Source organism: Micromys minutus, assembly GCF_963924665.1.
Source record: "Micromys minutus genome assembly, chromosome: 23".
NCBI lineage: Eukaryota > Metazoa > Chordata > Mammalia > Rodentia > Muridae > Micromys > Micromys minutus.
The window spans coordinates 11,215,312-11,234,764 of NC_137958.1; the positions used below are offsets into that span (position 1 = coordinate 11,215,312).

The 19,453-nt window shown below is 42.9% G+C and overlaps 1 protein-coding gene across 2 annotated transcripts in view; it reads right to left on the bottom strand.

Moving 5' to 3' along the window:
- Positions 1 to 13,500, bottom strand: part of KLHL7 (kelch like family member 7) — a 48,223-nt gene extending 34,723 nt beyond the window's left edge. For both annotated transcript variants that reach the window (XM_080936259.1, XM_080936258.1), the window contains exon 1: positions 13,252 to 13,500. In XM_080936259.1, the coding sequence (XP_080792385.1) occupies positions 13,252 to 13,371 (120 nt within the window). In that variant the 5' untranslated portion in view covers positions 13,372 to 13,500. The remainder of the gene's footprint in view (positions 1 to 13,251) is intronic.
- Positions 13,501 to 19,453: the final 5,953 nt, after the last annotated feature.

Here is a 19,453-nt window from a genome sequence, read left to right on the forward strand (position 1 = left end):
GGTTTGAATATGCTTGATCCAGGGAGTGGCACTATTTGGAGGTGTGACCTTGTTGGAAGAAGTGAGGGCTTTAGCTTTAAAACCCTATCCCAGCAGCCTGAAGGCCAGTCTTCTCCAGTTTGCCTTTGGAACAAAATGTAGAACTCTCAGCTCCTCCTGCACCACACCTGCCTGAACATTACCAGGGTCCCACCTTCATTCTGGACTGAACCTCTGAACCTGTAAGCCAGCCCCAATTAAATGTTGTCCTTATAAGAGTTGCCTTGGTCATGGTGTCTATTCACAGCAGTAAAACCCTAAAATACAAATTGTTAAAAATCAAATTTGACAGAGAGACACACCCTGAAAATCTTGGCTGCAGACAGGAAGAAAGAAATCAGCAAAACCAACAAGGCATGTAATTTAAAATGCTGATCCCTCTGCATGGGAACAGCTCTGAACCTGGCCGAGACCTAAATGTTCATATGTTGCCTTAAATCTTACTGGCTACAGCATCTTCACCACTTATTATTACATGCTATCCTTTCATGTGTATGTGCCTTGAAAAAAAAGCAGAACCAGTGGCTGATCCCTCCTTGACTTACACTGACTTGCTGATGGCTTCTGGGTTACAAGATTAACTGGGTGCATCCATTTGGTAAATTTCTAATATTCTGCACAAGGAAAAAATGAACATATGCTAGAGAAACAGCAGTGTACACAGACAGAAATCTCTGCTTTAAGAGATAAATGGCTCCCCTGGAGGGATAATTCCTCAGCTGGGTTTAGTCTGACACCCTAAAAACCAAAGATTAGAGGTGGGGTGGGGATGCACACAACCCGTTACAGCCAAAGATGAGGTTTTCTTTTGCTTTGAAAATTATCTGTGCTGAGCATGTGTGGCAGCACACATTTTTAATCCCACAGGCAGGGGATCTTTGTGTTTGAGGTCAGCCTGGTTTACAAATCAATAAAGACAGCCAGGGAGGGCTACACAGAGAAACAGAGAAACCTTGTCTTGAAAAACAAAAAATTATCTGTTCTATCAAGCAATGTTTTACATTTTATTTTGTATTTATCCTCTCATATTGTGCAAATTTAGGGTGTGATGAATTTGAAATGCCCCCTTTTCTTTTGAATGAAGTGAAAACCAAAATACATTCTCTTTCAATTCCCTCAGACCTTTTACCTCTGCTCCCAATATCACATACACTCATGCACAAAGAGAAAGAGAGAAAACATTCCAGTAGTTTCATAGTTTCTTTTTAAAGCTGCCAAATCTATTTTCAAAGGGTCTTAATCTCATTTGGGAAGAGGAAGGGACCAGTGATGGATGGAGGGAGGCAAAGGGGGATAATGTATAGGGACAGGAGTAGGTGAATGCAACCAAAGAACATCATATTCATGGAGAAGAATGTAGGAATAAAATCCACTATTTTATACAGTATAACTAATGTTGATTTCCTAGAAGAAACAAAGATCTAATTTCATAGAATTTTGTCTTGCTTTTTAGATAGTCTCTCTACCTAGCCCTGGCTCTCTAGGAGAGGAAGCATACAACATGTAAAAATCAGTTGACTAAGTTGACCTGGAACTCAGAGATTTGCTTGCCTCTAGCTCCAGAATGCTGGGATTAAAGAAAGGTGTGTGCCACCACAACCAGGTCATATAACTTACATGGAATGGTTCTCTGTTGCCAGAATTAATAGCATTAGGTTGTAGGACAGTGAGGCAGACTACTTTTAGCCAAGTTTACAATTAAATTGAAGCAGAAAGATTTGCAATTTGGCCAGAAAAACCTGTGTAAAGTTGGGGACCAAGAAGACATGGTTTCTGAAATGTCAGAGCTACTGTTAAGATGCAACTAAGAACCTAACATCAGGTCAACAGGAAAGATGCCTTGAGACCTTCAAGAACTGGCCAAACTCCGGCCCACTCCAGGCTCAAAGATACGGATTATTAAATGCACTTGAATGACTTCTTAAAAGAGAACCTCCAAAACACTCTGCTCCCAAAGGGCTGCCTAAGAAGTTGGTTTCCCCGAGCTTCATTTCACCGTGCTCAATCACTCCAAAATTATGGCAGCTTTAGTCTACAGATGTCTGGTTACTGCTACAAGCTGCAGCTGGTGGAAGAACCTAGTGCTGTGGTGGTGCTGGTTTTACATGCATCCACAACAGATCTGTGGAACCCATGAGGACAATAATGCAAAGATTAAGGTTTGGTGGATTAGTCTGGCAGGTCTCCTCTCTATCTCCATGCTGCTCTTACCAAGACTTAATCCCTGGCAGAGCAACACTTGGGCTCCTTTTACTCTCTAAGTAAGGGCTCTATTACTTATTAAGTCCCCATAGATCCTCCATCCATCCCCAGTGAACTGTTCCCTGCACTCAGTGTAAGTGTTTCTGCTCCGATGGAAGGGTATCCTGAGACAAGGGGGACTGGGAACCACACACTGCTCTGAGATGGGACAGTATCCCAGTGGAAGGGCATGCTGAGACATGGGAGCTCAGGAACCAAACAACTCTGAGAGGAAGCCTCCTCAGCAGAGGTGTTGCAGCTCCCAGGAGAGGGGATCCCCAGCTGAGCTCAGGAGTCTTGACCCTACTTCTCTTTGCTACTTCTCCTCTTCATTGCTTCTTCTTGGCTTCTTCCTACAAGAGAGTCATACCAGGCAGGAAACCGCATGAAAGAGATTTATTGAAGGGTCCAGGTTGTGGAGGGATGAACCCAGGGATGGCTGCCCTCTGCTCCCAGGAGTAAACAGCTGGAAATTGGACAAAGGGGCAGTGGTTATATAGGATTTCTGAGGGGTGGAGCTTCTCAGGGCAGAGATTTCCAGAATGAAGATTGGTAGGATTTCAAGTTGTGAACTTGTGGGGATTGGTGAAGTTTTTTGGGAAGCTTGGGGATCAGAGGGTTTTTATGCTCAGTGATTTTTTTTCACCCCCCTTTCCCCTGCATCAGGCCTTGGTCATTCCTGGCTACAGCTGGCTTCTGCAGAGGCGCCATCTCTGGTGGGGACACTGTGGGCTAAGGAGGAGGGCTGGAAACCTGCCACTGTGGACAACTCCTGTGAGACAGATCCTGCAGTGGTGTTTCACAAAAGCTGAAGCAGGAAAGGTATCACCACTGTGGACAGCTACTCATGCTGGAAGTAGGCAGAGGCAATAAAGGCAGCACACCACCGTGGGCAGTTCCTGCAGCTCCTGTGAAGGCTGAAGGCTGAGATGTGGTATTCTGGACAGCTCCTGTGGGACACTGTACTGCTGTAGCATAGGTTGGGACAGCAAGAAGGGACCAGCCACACTTTGATGGCTTTCGTGGTGTGTCACTCAGTCCCAGCATTAAGCCTCACCCATGCCACCTGCACCAGTACCTCCATCCCCTTGGGATGACCATTATAGTATTGGTCCCTTCCTGCCATCCATCCAGAGATCTCACCTCTAAGCACGTACATAGCCACCTTGCTCCCAATAATTCTCAATAGCCAGGGAGTTAGAAACACCCCAGCCTCCCCACTCACAAATCAACACCAAGTATTTTAGGGTGCTGAGCAGCCTTGTAATTCCTACCTAATCTGAAACCTGCCATAATGGAACAGAAATAACTCCCACTCAATACAACTGGACCAAAAGTATCAAACATATAATCAACAACCCAACTCCAGATGCCCAAGATCATCAATCCTACAGTAATATTCCCAAAAGAGAACAGCCCAAATGAATCTCACTGAAAAGAATAAGTATAAACATGACCTATGAGCGTAACAGGGAAAACAACTGAATGAACTTAAAGAGGACAGGAATAAACTTCTCATTTAGCCTGAAGCAATACAAACTGACTGAAATAATGACATAAATATAAATATAATTGAGATTAAACTTATAATGTGAATATAAATATATTGGGACATATAAATATAGTTGGGATATAAAAGTGAATTCAACAAAGAATCTGAAATACTGAAGAAAACCAAGACTGAAGATGGAAAAAAAAAAATTCAACAGCCTGTCAGAAAATTCAGTGAAAAGCCATACCAAACTGTAGCTCACATAGATGGCAGGCTGACTGGACATGAACACAAGGTGGACTATACCCACTAAACTAAGGAAAATAAGTAAAAAACCAAAACAACAACAAAACCCCTCAAGAAATAAATATGAAGAAACTTTGGGACATCATGAAAGATTAAATATATGAATCATGGACACAGACAAATGAGAACAACTCCAGATCACAGATGCAGAACAGATAAAGACACAAGAGCTACAGCCTACCCCAGCTTCCTGTTCTCCTTTCCTTCCTCAGTATAGCTGAAACTATAATTGGCCATGCCTGCTCCCTGTGGCCACACCTTTCCTACCATGATGGACTCTATTCCTCTGGAACCATAGGCTTAAGTAAACCATTTCTTCAAATTGCTTTTATCAGGGTATTTAAAGTCTGCTTCAACAACAGGAAACTGATGGCCATACTACAAATTTGCCAAGAACCTGTAGCTAGAAAAAAAATCTACTACTATTCTTTTGTTTAACTGATATGTCTAACTGCCTCCTAAATACTTGTCTCTAACCCACAGACTAGTCCAGCTTACCCCTCCTCAGAGAAGCTTCTTTTGGCAGTGGGTGGAAGTTAATACAGAAAACCGAAAACAACCAAAGTTTATTTCATGCAGAGATGACGTCACTGTGGAGTACTCATCCCCAAATGGAACCCCCAACCCCCTACCCACCCCCACACAGTGTCCTCTCAATACAGCAGGCAGTTGTACTCATGAACTCTCAACTATGGATGTTACACAAAGCTGCAGTCCTACATGAAATGCCTCAGGGGTGCTGGGGGACAGGTTAGTTAACCACGCTTCACTGGAAGCCCCGCAGCAAGAAGCATGACAACACTGGTCTGACTCAGCAAGTTTTATGATGGTGGGAAGCTGATATGGGGAAGAGAGACATGAGAATCGGGAGTTGGAGAGAAAAGTAAAGAACTGATTTGATCAAAATAAAATTTGCTCATGTAAAAAACTAAATTGAAAAAGATCTTTATAAAACACAACACAGCAATCTATGCTCAAACAGAAAACTCCAGAATCAGCCATTTTTGTAATCCCTGAGCGGTGCGCCTCAAAAGCAGTCAAATCAGCAGCTGGCCCCCCTTTCCTACCCAGCCTACCCCACAGCTGCAGGAAGAAGTTCTTCAGGAGCTGTTGAAATGGTGATTCCTGTCAATGTGAAGGCATTTCAATACCTTCAGCCTACAGCTGTTAGGAGCTGTCCACGGTGGCGGATCTCCTCTCCCACCTCAACAGAACTGATCTCACAGGAGTTGTCCAGAGTGGCGCATCTCTTCTCCTGCCTCAGCAGGAGCTGTCCCTCAGGAGCTGTCTTTCCTGCCTCAGCCTACAGCCTTCATAAAAAAGTACCGCAGGAGCTGTCCCACAGAACTATCCACAGTTGCATCACCTCCTTTCCAGCCTCCCCAAACAGTTCCACAAATATGGTGCCTCAGCCAAAGGCACCTGCAGCCAGGACTTCCCATCCTAACCCATGGGCCCAACGCAGGGAAAAGGGGGTGAAAAATAGCCACCAATCTGAGCTTCCTACAGAAATCCCACCAATCCCTGAGTTCCCCAAACTCAGGACCTGAAATCCCACCAATCCTCCATCTGGAAATCTCTGCCCTGAAAAGCTCCAACTCCTATGAAATCCTATATAAGTCCTGCCCCTTTGTTCAGTTCCCTGCTGTCCACTCCTGAGAGCAAAGGGCAGCCATCCCTGGATTTGTCCCTCCCTCCATTGTTGTTTTAAAAAACTAAATTCCAGCCGTTAGATTTTTACCAAATGAAGCCTCAGGAGCCAGATGCCATGGTGAAAGCTGCTAGCTCAGAGAGGCAGAGAAAGCACCCAGCCGACCTTCCTACTCCACCTTCTCCACTGCTGTAAATACCCTCTGACTCAATGTCCCTCCGTTACTTATGTTCACTTCCTCTCAGCTGGTTGCTTGCTCTGTCTCTTGGATTAAAGATGTGTACTAGGGAGGAGCCACACCAGTACTTGTTTACAATAAACAGAAAGCTCTTGAGTTAAAGGTGTGTCCTGGGGCTGAACCATACCACAAGGTTTTTTCCAGTTAATAATCTCGGGGTTTACAATGTGACCAAATATCCTGCAACACCCCAGTAAGTGTCTTTTATGAGACTTGCTGCCTGGTGTAATTGTCTCATTGGAGGAAGCCAAGAAGCAGTGAAGAAAAGGGAAGGATGGCTGAATTGGAGTGGGGCTGAAGCTCCTCAGCTCTGCTGGAGATCCCCTTCCCAAGAGCTGCAAGCCCTCTGCCGAGGCTTCCTCTCAGAGCTGTGTGGTTCCTAGGCTCCTGTGTCTCAGCATCCCCCTCCACTGGGACACTGTCCCACCTCAGAGCTGTTTGGTTCCTGGACTTCCAAGTCTCGGATCCATTTCCATTCAAGCAGAAACATTTACAATTTTAGCTAGCAAGCCTATCTAAGTGTTAAATAGGCTTTATGTTTCTCTCACAGAACTCCCAATAAGAGGTTTAACATAAGGTTTAAATGGTAATTATATTTTAACTCATTTCATGGTGAAAAATGCAAACTATAATTATACTCTAAAGACATGCCCCTCAATATATCAAGAAACACATAGACATTATTAACATAAAAGGGTACATTATATACGAATAACAGTGATTACGATCCAGCCTTGTAGAGACTTCTCATTATATTGGTTAATGAAATTAATCAAAACAAAAGGTTAGGGAAATCAAATGGCCACTGTTCACTCTCTGGAAGATCTAAAGTAACAAATCCCATCAATACTAAGATGTTAGAAGCATGCACTTGGCACAATTGTGTTAGAAAACTTGAGAGCTGTGTGGTATCCTCTCTGTAATAACTCAGTAACTTCCCTCTTTGGCATTTACCAATAAAAGCATAAACATACACACTATAAGACATTTAAAAAAGTTCAAAGCAGTATTCTTTTTCTATTTAATTGAATATTCTCTACATTTCAAATGTTATACCCTTCCCCTCCCCACACTCCGCTCCCTCCTCCCCCTCAACTTGCTCCCTCTCCCAGTCACCCTCTCCACATCAGTGCCTTAGCTGGTTGATGATGTTCTTCCCATGAGGTTGCAAGCAAACCTTTCAGCTCCTTCAGTCCTTTCTCTAGCTCTTCCATTGGGGTCCCCGTGTTCAGTCTGATGGCTAGCTACAAGCATCTGTATCTATATGACTCTGGCAGAGCCTCTGAGGAGACACATCCATATCTGGTTCCTGCCAGTAAACATTTCTTGGTATTAGCAATAGTGCTTGGGTTTGGTGGCTCCATATGGAGTGGTTCTCCAGTTGAGGCAGCCTCTGTAGATCTTTTCTTCAATACCTGATCCTCTATTTGACCTTGTATTTCCTCCTCGTTTTGTTCTCCCTTCTAAGGACTGAGGCATCCACATTCTGGTCTTCCTTCTTTTTGAGCTTCATAAGTTCTGTGGATAGTTTCTTGGGTATTCCAAGCGTTTTGGGTTAGTATCCACTTATGAGTACATACCAAGAGTGCTCTTTTGTGACTGGGTTACATCACTCTTAGGATGACAGCTTCAAGTTCCATCCACTTGCCTAGGAATTTCATGAACTCGTTTTTAATAGCTGAGTAGTACTCCTTTGTGTATATGTACCACAATTTCTGTATCCATTCCTCTGTTAAAGGACATCTGGGTTGTTTTCAGCTTCTGGCTATTATGAATAAGGCTGCTATGAACACTGTTGAGCATGTGTCCTTGTTAGATGTTGGAGCTACTTTTGGGTATATGGTCAAGAGTGGTATAGCTGGGTCCTCATAGTACTATGTCCAATTTTCTGAGGAACCACCAGACTGATTTCCACAGTGGTCATACCAGCTTACAACCCCACCAACAGTGGAGCAGTGTTCTTCTTTCTCCACATCCTGGCCAGCATCAGCACCTGTTTTTTATTTTAGCCATTCTGACTGGTGTGAGGTGGAATCTTAGGGTTGTTCTGATTTGCATTTTCCTGATGACTAGGGATATTGAGCATTTCTTTAGGTGCTTCTCAGTTACTCGATATTCCTCAATTGAGAAGTCTTCATTTAGCTCTGTACCCCATTTTTTTAATAGAATTGATTCTCTAGAGTCTAACTTCTTGAGTTCTTTGTATATATAGGATACTAGCCCTCTATCAGATGTAGGATTGGCAAAAATCTTTCCCCAATCTGTTAGTTGCTGTTTTGTCCTTTTAACAATGTCCTTGGCCTTATAGAATATTTCAGTGCAAAAGAAATTTTGGAGGCAGCCTGTAGCTCTGGCATCTGAGAGAAACTGGAGCTTCCAGTGGTGCATGTGAGCTGGAACGACAGTGGTGCTTACTGCACGTGGCAGGAGGAACGCTTGCCCACAAATGAGGAGTGCGGGTTTGCAGCCCAGGGGCTTGAAGGGGTTTCACTGTGTAGGCTTGGCTGTCCTAAAACTCACTCTGTAGACCAGGCTGGCCATTTGACAAGGAGATCTGCCTGTCTCTGCCTCCTGAGCACTGAAATAAAGCAACCACCACCCAACTACAATAGTCATTTTTAACATGGGTGACAGTATAGAATAAAAGGACAAAAACAAAAAACAAAACAAAAAACAAACAAACAAACAAAACCCCACCAATCCCCGAGCTCACCCAAGCTCAGGAATTGAAAGCTTACCAATCCTCGCCCTGGAAATTTCCACTCTGGACAGGCCCCTCCCCCAAGAGATGATACATAAAGCCTTCCTGCTACTTCTTGCCGCCTACCCCCAGCAGAGGCAGCAATGTCCCCAGGCATTCCCTCCTAATCTCTCCTGTGAGGTTTGTTGTGCAGTGTGATTTTGTAGTATTCCTTGCCTCCTGATTGCCAGGATACCTCTGGGAGCAGAGCTATATAACTTGGGTAGCTTGACTGTGTTTCCCCAATGCTGCTGCTAGTCAGATGCTGGGCTACAGGAAGCACCAAGACACCTCTCCAGGGGTGGGAAAATGTAGTCTGAATGTGGGAGAACCACAGCTGAGATTTTCAGACCCCCAGGGCACCCAGTCGTCCCTAGGGTACCACACAAAGGAGTCAGGAAAGAAAGACTGGGGGTCCACAGGCCTGCAAGGAGGCTGGGACTGGAGATTCCCAAAACCCTGGACATCTAGGTATGGTTGAGTCAAGAGGAGTTGGGAGGACTAGAAAGATGGCTTAGTGGTTGGGAGCACTGACTGTTCTTCCAGAGGTCCTGAGTTCAATTCCCAGCAACCACATGGTTCAATTCCCACAACCTTCTGTGATGAGATCTGATGCCCTCTTCTGGTGTGTCTGATGACAGCTATAGTATACTTATATAAAATAAATAAATCTTAAAAAAAGAAACTGAAGCATGATGCCAGGGCACACTTCAGTGAGGTATAGTGCTTACTCAGCATGTACAGGCCCTAGATTTAGTCTCCAGTGGGGAGGAGGAGAGAACAAAATAAACCCAAGTAAGTATACACTGCATGATTCTATATTTATTTATAAAAATAAATTCATAATACAATGGTAGTTATCATGGGGGAAAGCAATTGAGAAGGCCCAAAAACCATTTTTTGTGCTGGCCACATTTTAGTCCTATTATTAGGGATGTATTAACTTTATAATTACTGAGTTTTAGATTTGTAAAACTTACACTTTATCAGAAAGTTCACTTTAAAAACAAAAGGACAGAAATGACCAGGCTGATGAAGGAAAAAGCACAAAACCTAAAAAGCAGAATGTCTCTGCAGAATGTCACTTCTCTATACCAAAAACTAGTGTTGAAACTTACATACAATGGTAATTAAACAACAGGACAAAGGCGGGCCCTTTCAGAACTCAGGTATTAAGGGAACCATCCTCAGGAACACAATATGGTTCCTATAAGAGTGACTCAGGGGCTGGAGAGATGGCTCAGTTGTTAAGAGCATACACTGCTCTTTCAGAGGATCCGGGAGTTTGGTTCTAGCACCATGTTGGATATTTCACAAATACCTGTAGCTTCAGGTTCATAGGACCTGATACCCTCTCAAGGGACCTGCAGTCACATGTACTATCATGTACTACATGTATACAACACTCTTTAAAAACAAGTGAGCAGCTTCGTATATGAGTGAATTCGTATATGAATGCCTGTCACTTCCCCCCAGTCTCAGTTGCTCTCTAATAAACATGCCTTGCTTACACAAAGCAGACTCCTTTCCAATTTTCACGGTGCACTATATGGTCCCCATCAGATGTTGAACAGATATATTGGTAATGTCTTGAACCTCCAAAATTGAAAACTAAATAATTGTTTTCTTCATAATTGCTAATCTTTGATTATTTTGTTATAGCAACAAAATAATGACTCATAGCAGAACATAAAAGAAGTGACCTAAACTGTGCTACCTAAATCCATTGATCAAATTAGCAGGTAGGGTAGGAATTAGAATTGGGGTATGCTAATTTCAGTCTGTTCTGAAACCCTAAAAGAATGTTTCAGGATAAATGCAGGGAGCTCTTGTCATCCAAGCACTCATCGCCTTCACTGGCAATGCAATGAGGTCTAAAATAAAAAAAATATATACAACACAACTGGCAATACAAAGTATTTACCAAAGAACAAGAACACTTCTAAAATTCAAGTCTTTTCTTGGCTTCTGCTTCAACGATCCCCATCAATTGCCTTTGTCACTCATTCTTAGTTAAATATTTCCTGCGCTATGAGCAACACTATATAAATAATAATCAACTATAACGTCAAACTATATATCTTTAAAAAATATGATTTGAATGAAAAATGGCCACCACAGGCTCACACGTGGTAGCATTATTAGGAGGTGTGGCCTTCCTGGAGGAAGTGTGTCACTTCCTGGGGGTGGGCTTCTAAGTTTCAAATGCTCAAGCCAGGCCCAGTGTCTTTTTCTGTTGCCTGCTGAACCGGATGCAAATTCTCAGCTACCTCTTTCAGCACCATGTCTGCCTGGATGATGCTATGCTTCCCACCATGATGACAATGAACTAAACCTCTGAATCTGTAAGTCAGCCCCAATTAATGTTTTTGTTTGTTTGTTTTTTTAAATAAGAGTTGCCTTGGCCATGGTGTTTTGGGACTTTGGGTTAAGAAAGCAGTTGAATGCCTTAAGGTCTTAATGAGCCATACCAGTAGAAGCATGGAAAACTAGGTTAATGGGGGTTGGGGGTGGCTGGCTCAAATGGTTGCAGAGAATATTAGTATGTGGGCTAGAAACTATACTTTTGATATTTTGGTGAAGATTGTAGCTACTTTCTACCCTTGTCCAAAAATCTGCCTGAGGCTAAATTGAAAAATTATCAATTAACAGCTTTGGCAGAGGTTTCAAAAATAGCCTACTATTACTGTGTGGTTATCAGCAGCCAGTTTCATACAGATCTATAATAAAAAGGGAAAAGATGAGCAAGAAAAATATACAAAATGAACAATTTGAGGAGAAAAGGGGGCATCAGGAAGTGTAATGGTCCTTGTGCTCAAGGAGATGAAAAGTTTAAATGCCTGATTCTAAATGTGATTTAGGGAGCAGTGACCTCAGAGCATGATTCCATCCAATTAAGCTTTCAACTTGTAAAAAGTTTAGGGCCAGGCATAAGGTACACAACTTAATCCCAGCACTCAGGAGGCAGAGGCAGGCAAATTTCTGAATTCAAGGCCATCCTCATCTATAGAGACCAAGTTCCAGGACAGACAAGATTAAGCAGTAAAGGAAACCATGACAAAAATTTGGTGAAAATGTTTTTGAATAAGGGCCCGTGTTCCAGCCCCAGCAAGCAGTAATAATTTGGCAATAAAACCCTGTCATAGCTCAACAAAACCAAACAATGTAAACCAATACAAATAGTATTAGGCATCTTTTTAAAATGCAGAAATTCAGTAGCATGACCTTGATTTTCAGTAACTCTCATAACTGTATTTCTATTTTAACAACAAAAAGATGTCCCAATATTCTAAAGCTAAGTCTAAGAAATATGAATCAATTTTAAAATCAAAGCACTAAACCTACAGGTTCAAAACACCTGATGCTGTGATTTTGCTCGAAACACCTGATGCTGTGATTTTGTTGTGATTATTTAAGGAATGAGGTAATGCTTTACAAAGCTCCAGTCCACAGATGACAAGGTTTGGGGGTAGTGGGAGTATACTAGAATGTGCTCAAACAAATTTAAGCACCAGTGAGCTCGATTTAATTACCACTGCAGATACACATCAAAGACACCTGCAATCTCAAACCATCCATTCTGTAGACCACAAAAAGGTTACACAAAAAGAACACGAATATGAAGAGAGATACATTTTAATAAAGAAGCCAGCCATTCACAGCTGTTTCAGCATAAAAGCCAGGAAAGATCTAGGCTTCTAGAACATAGTATCCACTGCAACCAGAGCAGTGTGCCAGTTTGTGAACAAAGACTGCTGCGACCAGTGCTTGCGTGAAGAAATCAGGAGTTGGTATCTTCCGAAATAAATCTTAGATTCTTCTGCTGCCCCACTCACAGCAAAAGTGCCATAAAGGCGAATTAGGCTTTTCAATCGCTCAAGCTTATGTAGTGCTTTGTCCTCTTGAAAAACAGACTTCAGAGTCAACAAACGGACAAACATCCCCAGAATCCATAATATGTTCTCTACCAAGTAAAGCTCACGGAACCAAAAATAACCAAGCAGCGTCCGTTCGTTCCCCTGCTTACCGGTCTGAGGTTATAATCTAGTCAATTAAAACACCTATCTACCGCCTCCATCATCGAACCGTGCCTTTCATAACCCACCTTTCGAGCAAATGCTGCAATTTCCCCGAATACACAACAAAATCAAAGGACAGCACAAAGAGATCCTTTTGGTAACCGTGGCACCAGAGCCCTTAGAAAACGCTTATTTACTGGTGGCTGGTGTCGCCCTAAATGAGCAGGTATGGGATGATTTGTCAATTAATGCCCCTTGGGTGACAGGGCGGCGGGGCGGGAAGCCTCCCTCCGAGAGCTCCAGGGGACACCACACGGTAACGGAAGGCTCCAGGCCTCGCGGAGAACAGGAGGAGGCCGGTTACACAACCAACCGCCCCGGAGGTCCCCCCGCCCGCCCTACGAGTCCCCGCCGAGCGTGCCTCGGAAGCCCCGTGGCGGAGCAGGCTGGCAGCCAAGGCTCCGGGCCCCGCCGCCAGCCCCGGTAGCACCGGTGCCCCGGCCCTGCGCCCCGCACCGCCCGCACCTGTTTCCTCATGTTGTTCATGACGCCCATGAACCCCGCCAGCAGCTTGGCTTCTTCGCGAGCCGCAAGTTTCTTCTCGGTTTTCTTCTTGCTACTCTTCTCCACGCCGGAGGTGGCCATCCTCCCCTTGCCCTCTGCGGGTTCGCGGCGACGGTTTGCCCGCCACACGCGGCAGTTGAGAGCACGGCTTCTTCGGCGGCGGAGCGCGGGGAGCTGCGAGAGCGCCGAGGGACGACGAGGCGAAGCCAACTCGGCCACAGTTGCAAGCGAAGGGAGTCCCAAGCATGCGCACTGGGGCCCGGCGGGGCTGGGGCGCTCTAAGGAGGAGGGGGCGGGGCATGCGTCACAGCCACGCGACGTCCTAGCGACCCGCTGCGTCGCGCGGCTGCTCCGGTCTGGGATGTTGGTACCCGCGCCTGATCCAAGCTCGCTTGTCCCTTTCTTCTAGCAAAGGCCGAGTTCCCAGGCTTAGATTTCGTGGTGATCTGTTCTGAATAGTTGTATGATAGAACAAACTAAGACGTCTCCCCAGGGCGTAAGCTCCCTGAGAACAGGGTCAGCCCTTCACTGCCTTGTAAGACTGGGGCTCATTGTAGGAGCTCAGTCACTAATAAGTGCAAGAAAATCGCGTACTGTAAGGCAAAAGGTTATTTAGGAGGAGCACAAGAACTACTTGTTTGGAATTCAGGAAGCGAAACCATTGTCCTATCGATTTCTCCTTAGCGTAACGTGCCTGCCTGTTTAGTAGGCTGTCTTACTCATTTAAACAGATGAGGTGGTGGTGGAGGCAGAGGGAGGTCGACCTCTGAGAAATCCTGTCTGGAAAAAAAACAGCAACAAACCCAACTAGAGATCAGGTGTCAGTTCCAGCCCACTTCAGTGAGGCTTCCCAGGGAGTTCTACTGGAATTCAGAACTCAATCCTAGAACTCACAGAAACATGTTTCATAACTAGAATGGGGTTCTTTTGTTGTTTTTTGGTTTTTGGCCCTTGTGTGTGTGTGTGTGTGTGTGTGTGTGTGTGTGTGTGTGTGTGTGTGTGTGTGTGTTTAGGAATAGACAGGACTGCCTGAAATCGTTGTTTCTAATAATGAAAACTTTCTACATAGCCTTAATTTTCTACCTAGATGTACGAAGGACTAGACAAGAGAAGCTTTAGTAAAATGATCTAGCCTGCTGTTGATCTAAAACAACTGTTTTAGATTATTTAGAAAATTCAATTATTCTAAGCCGCATAGGAACAGCAATGGCCTAAAACGGGATTTAATGTATCCTGGACCATATGTTTCTTTCATAAAGAGATTAGATAAATATTTATAGTCGCCAAGAAAAAAAAAGAAAGAAAGAAAGAAAAGAAAAAGAAAAGTTTTTAAAAATCAAGGCGTTTACCAAACATACTGATAGGAGCATCCGGTTGGTGGGCCACAGCACAGTGGGAAAATCCTTGTGGAGGTTTTAGACTTACTTTTAAAATATATAACATATGCCCCCTTTCAACATTTTTTATTTAAAATAGCTTTTAAATTGAAATGTATTCTGATCACACATTTTTCCTCTCCCTCAAATCTCCACATCCTCTGCCCATCCCTACTCACCCAGTGTTAAGCTCTTTCTTAAACAAAGAAACAAATCCAGTACTATTGCAAAACCAAGAAAACATATAAAACACCCTAAAAGAAAAACAAACACCAAATTGTAACTAAAGTATGAAAAAAGGTGTAAAGAAAACATGGTGTGTGTGTGGGCGCTCGTGTGCACACACACACAAAAGTGGAGTCTATTGTATGCTGGTCAACTACCCCGGAAAATGAGACCTGCACTGAAGTGATTGGTATACTAAGTGTCACTCCATTGAACAAAACTGGTTTTCCCTCTCCCAGCAGGTATAAATGACAGTCCAGTTCTTACCTTTACCCTAGTGGCTTGGTTTTCATGCATTTATGCATTCGTTTTTTTTTTTTTTTTTTTAGTACAACAAAATAAATATAAGATAAAATAAAAATCACGTTGAGATTGGACAAGGCAACCCAAAAGAAGGAAGAAAATTTATGAGAATACGTAAGAGTAAGAGACCCACTTGTTACAGACAGGAATTCATTAAAACACTGTTGGAATAATTATATTAACCCCCATCCACTTAAGGTTAGCTAGACTGCCCTCTTGCATATTAAAAAATTAGTTGAACTTTAAATTTATATACTGATAACCTATATATATATATATATATATATATATATATATATATATATAGAGAGAGAGAGAGAGAGAGAGAGAGAGAGAGCTAAAGGTCTGCACCAATATATATAGTTAATGGTTTATAATTGCTTAAAATTGTTCCATTTTTAGATATTGCTAATTCTTGAGTTTTGCAATTGTTTATTCAAATACAACTTAACTTGAGAGAACTTATTGTTTCATCGTTTATAGGGTATTTAAGAGATACTGGGTTGCCTAGGTCCCTTAGAAAAGGCAGTGCAGATTTGTATACCAAGCAGATTATAATCTCATTTTTTTTCAATAAAAATAGTAATGGCCAGAGACAGCAATTTGAAATTTCTAGAGAATGTGCATGTCAAATTGTAAAGATCTGTTCCTGAATGTTCTCAGTTTTTTATACTACATGATGGTGTTAACCCTTGAGGACTTGTACCTAACCCATTATGGCAAATAGATATTCCTCATATTTCTGGTTTTAGAGAATTAAAATATTTATTTGAATATTAACACCTTTTAGGCTGTTTAGTTGCAACTGCTTTAACTTGAGAAGCAACTAAAACTTGTGTTCTTAAGAGTAACTCAAATCCCATCTCCGACAGACAGCTTGCAGCTGAAGCCAGAGATTGTTTACAAAATGTCCAAGAAGCATTGGAAGGTGCTCATTTAAATTGTATAGATTGTTCAGTGCCTTTACAATCACTAGTATTTCCATTTGATCATGCTCCAACAAGTGTATTTTGACAGCAAGAACCTGTTTTATGGGTACATTTACTAGCCTCACCTTCAAAAATTGTTGTTTCTTATCCCAAGCTGCTATTAGTTTAATAATTTTAAGCACAAAAGTAGCACTGCAGACCTTTGGAAAGAAGCCAGAAATTATCATTACACCTTGTACTAAAGAGTAAGTATGTTTTTTAACATAAACCCATACAGATTGGGCTGTATTTTTTATGCAGCACTATTAGTGAACTTGATAACCACTATCCTGCTAATAAATTGGCTCGGTTTTTAAGGAGCATCCCGCTGTGTTTCCTAAGGTAGTTTTCTCTATTCCTTTTCCCCATGCCAGGTTAGTTTTTACAGATGGATCTTCTAATGGCTTTGCTTTTGTAGTATCTGGAGAGATACATGAAACCTATCAAGTAGCAGTTAAATCTGTTCAAATGGCTGAAATTATGACTATACAATTTGCTTTGCAGAGGTTTACTGAATGAACCCATACTGCCCTTCCAGGACCTCTGTCGAGGGGAAATCAGCTTGGAGATGTGTACACTTGCCCTCTTGCATTGGTTATAGAAGAATCCAATGTGGATAAAGCTAGTTGGATGCATACTAAATTTCATTTGAATGCAGGATCCTTAAGATTTCATTGTAAAATTACGAAGGAGCAAGCTCTACAGATAGTCACTCAATGCCCCATGTGTGCAGAATTCATATCTGCTCCTAATTTAGGAGTCAATCCTAGAGGACTGACTCCCAATGATATTTGGCAAATGGATGTTACACATGTCCCTTCTTTTGGGAAATTATAATTTGTACGTGTTTCAATTGATACTTATTCAGAGATGATATACACATCTGCACATAGTGGTGAGAAATTAAAAGATGTCAAAAATCACTGCTTGCAAGCCCTTGAATATATGAAAGTTCCCAAGAAAATTAAAACAGATAATGGTCCTGCCTATTCCAGTAAAGGGTTTGAACAATTTTGTTCAGATTATGCTATAATTTATAAGACTGGAATTCCTTATAGTCCTCAAGGACAAGCAATCATTGAACGTGCTCATTGCACCATAAAGATGTATTTGTCTAAAACAAAAAAGGGGGAGCATATCTCCCCTCATGTGCATCTATCCTTGATTTTATATATTTTAAACATTTTAACTGTAAATACTGAAGGCTGCTCTGCTACTGATTGACACTGGAGAGCGTGCCCAACTCAGCAGGGAAGGGTGTGATGGAAAGTTTATGGTGAAGACCGGACCTCATTTTGACTAGAGCTTGAGGCTCTGTTTGCATTTTCCCTCAGGATTCTGGGTCTCTGAGTGCTGTATCCACCCTGTGAAAACTGCAGATTAGTATTATTGTTATTAACAAGGGGGATAGTTTCAATTGTTCTCAACAGGAATATCGTCCGAGAAGCTGCTGGGGGAGGTGACAAGGACTCCAGAATCTGCACCTGTGCCCCGTGGAGCGTACTGGAGAGAATCAACTGATTCTTGCCTGCATCAGGAGGATTTTGGCTGCGATCTTTTGAGATTGCCCCTCCCCACCTTATTGCCATAGCTGCTCCGTAGAATTGTCAGGAGAAGTGGCAGAGGCCTCCTCCACTTAAGTTAATCTGAAGTCTTTCATTCAATTGGATATGCATTCAATTAGGAATGTTAAATTTGTATTAATTCAGTACTATTACAGGAACAACTCTTTGTGGCTCATGAGGCTATTAAAACTGAGATAGTATTAGCTTTGAGTGTGTAGCTCATAAAGCAGTTTTGGTGTGTACCCTCCCTTATGTCCCTCAGGCTAAAGACAAGCCCAGAGCCAAGCTGTCAGCTGACAGACTAGCAGTAAGCAACCCTATAGCTCGAGCTTGGTGGAGTATGTATAAATTAGGTGACCACAGACGGGGAAAAACACACAGGGGCGGGGGGGGGGTGCTGCTTGACCTAAGACCTACAGGGGCCCAAGTGGATTATTCCAAGACGGGTAAGAGCAAGCACTGAGGTCTATGCATGCCTAAACTAAGTCCCTATTAAAAAAATTTGGGGGGGGGGACTGTTGGGATAATCATACTAACCCCCATCTACTTAGGGTTAGCTAGACTGCCCACCTGCATGCCTCTGGGAGAGATACACGCCCCCTTTTGTTATGCTAATTGACCCAGTCACAAGCCTATTCCACACCTGATCTTCCTGTTTCCAGTTGCCCCAGGTTATAGACTTCACTCTAGGGGCTAGGGAATTTGCAAACCTCCTCTGTAATTACCTGAATGTATATACTGAGACTGGAGTCAGTCCTGACAGACTGCAGTTGGAGATGGAGTAAAGCATTTTTGGTAACACAAATAATGCAGTTGTGTCTTTCTTTCAAACCTTTAGGTCTTCACCCGGTTCAGAGTAGCTGTCCGTGGTGCAGGCACCACAAAACACTAAACTGAAAAACCACACTATATAAGCAGAGGCTGTGGTGCAGACCCATGCAGGCCCATGCAGGCCCATGCAGGCCTTGTGCATGCTATGTCCATCTCTGTGAGTTCATGTGAGCTTTGTTCATACTGACTTAGTGGTCCTTGTTTCCTCGTTGTCCTCTATCCCCTCTGGCTCTTATACTCTTTCTACCTCCTCTTTTTGCAGAATTCCCTGAGCTCTGATGGAAGAGATTTGATGGCGACATTTTATTTAGAGATGAGTATCCCACGGTCTCTCACTCTCGTTGTAAGGTCTGGCTGTGGGTCCCTATATTTGTTTCCATCTGCTTCAGGGGGAAGCCTCTCTGATGATTGCCAAACGAGGCACTAATCCATAAGTATAACAAGATATTTTTAGAATAATAAATACTATTTGTATTTTATCACTACACTGTTTTCTTTCTTTCTCTTTTTAGACTAGTATTATTTGATTTTATCCTAGGTCCCTGTGCTATCTAGTCTTTGGTTCTTGGCCATCCAGGCAGTGTGGGCTATGAGTTGGTTGGTTACTCCAGGAGCTCTGTGCCACCACTGCCCTAGCATATCTAGTTCACCATTTTAGATAGAGTTCGTTGTTGGTTTGGTGTTTATGTTTCTCCGTTGGTAGTGTGAAGAGTACCTTCCTGAACACTCACACACAGGGGTGAAAGCTCTATGTAGGCACCAGCTTGACATTCCCATGTTCAATGAGTTACACAGGTGTTGTCCCACCTACCCCCCGGTGATTGGTCCCCTGAAATCTTAATTCATCAGGAGAGGTTCTGCCACAATTTTCTGCACTCTCAGCCTTAGGAAGGTG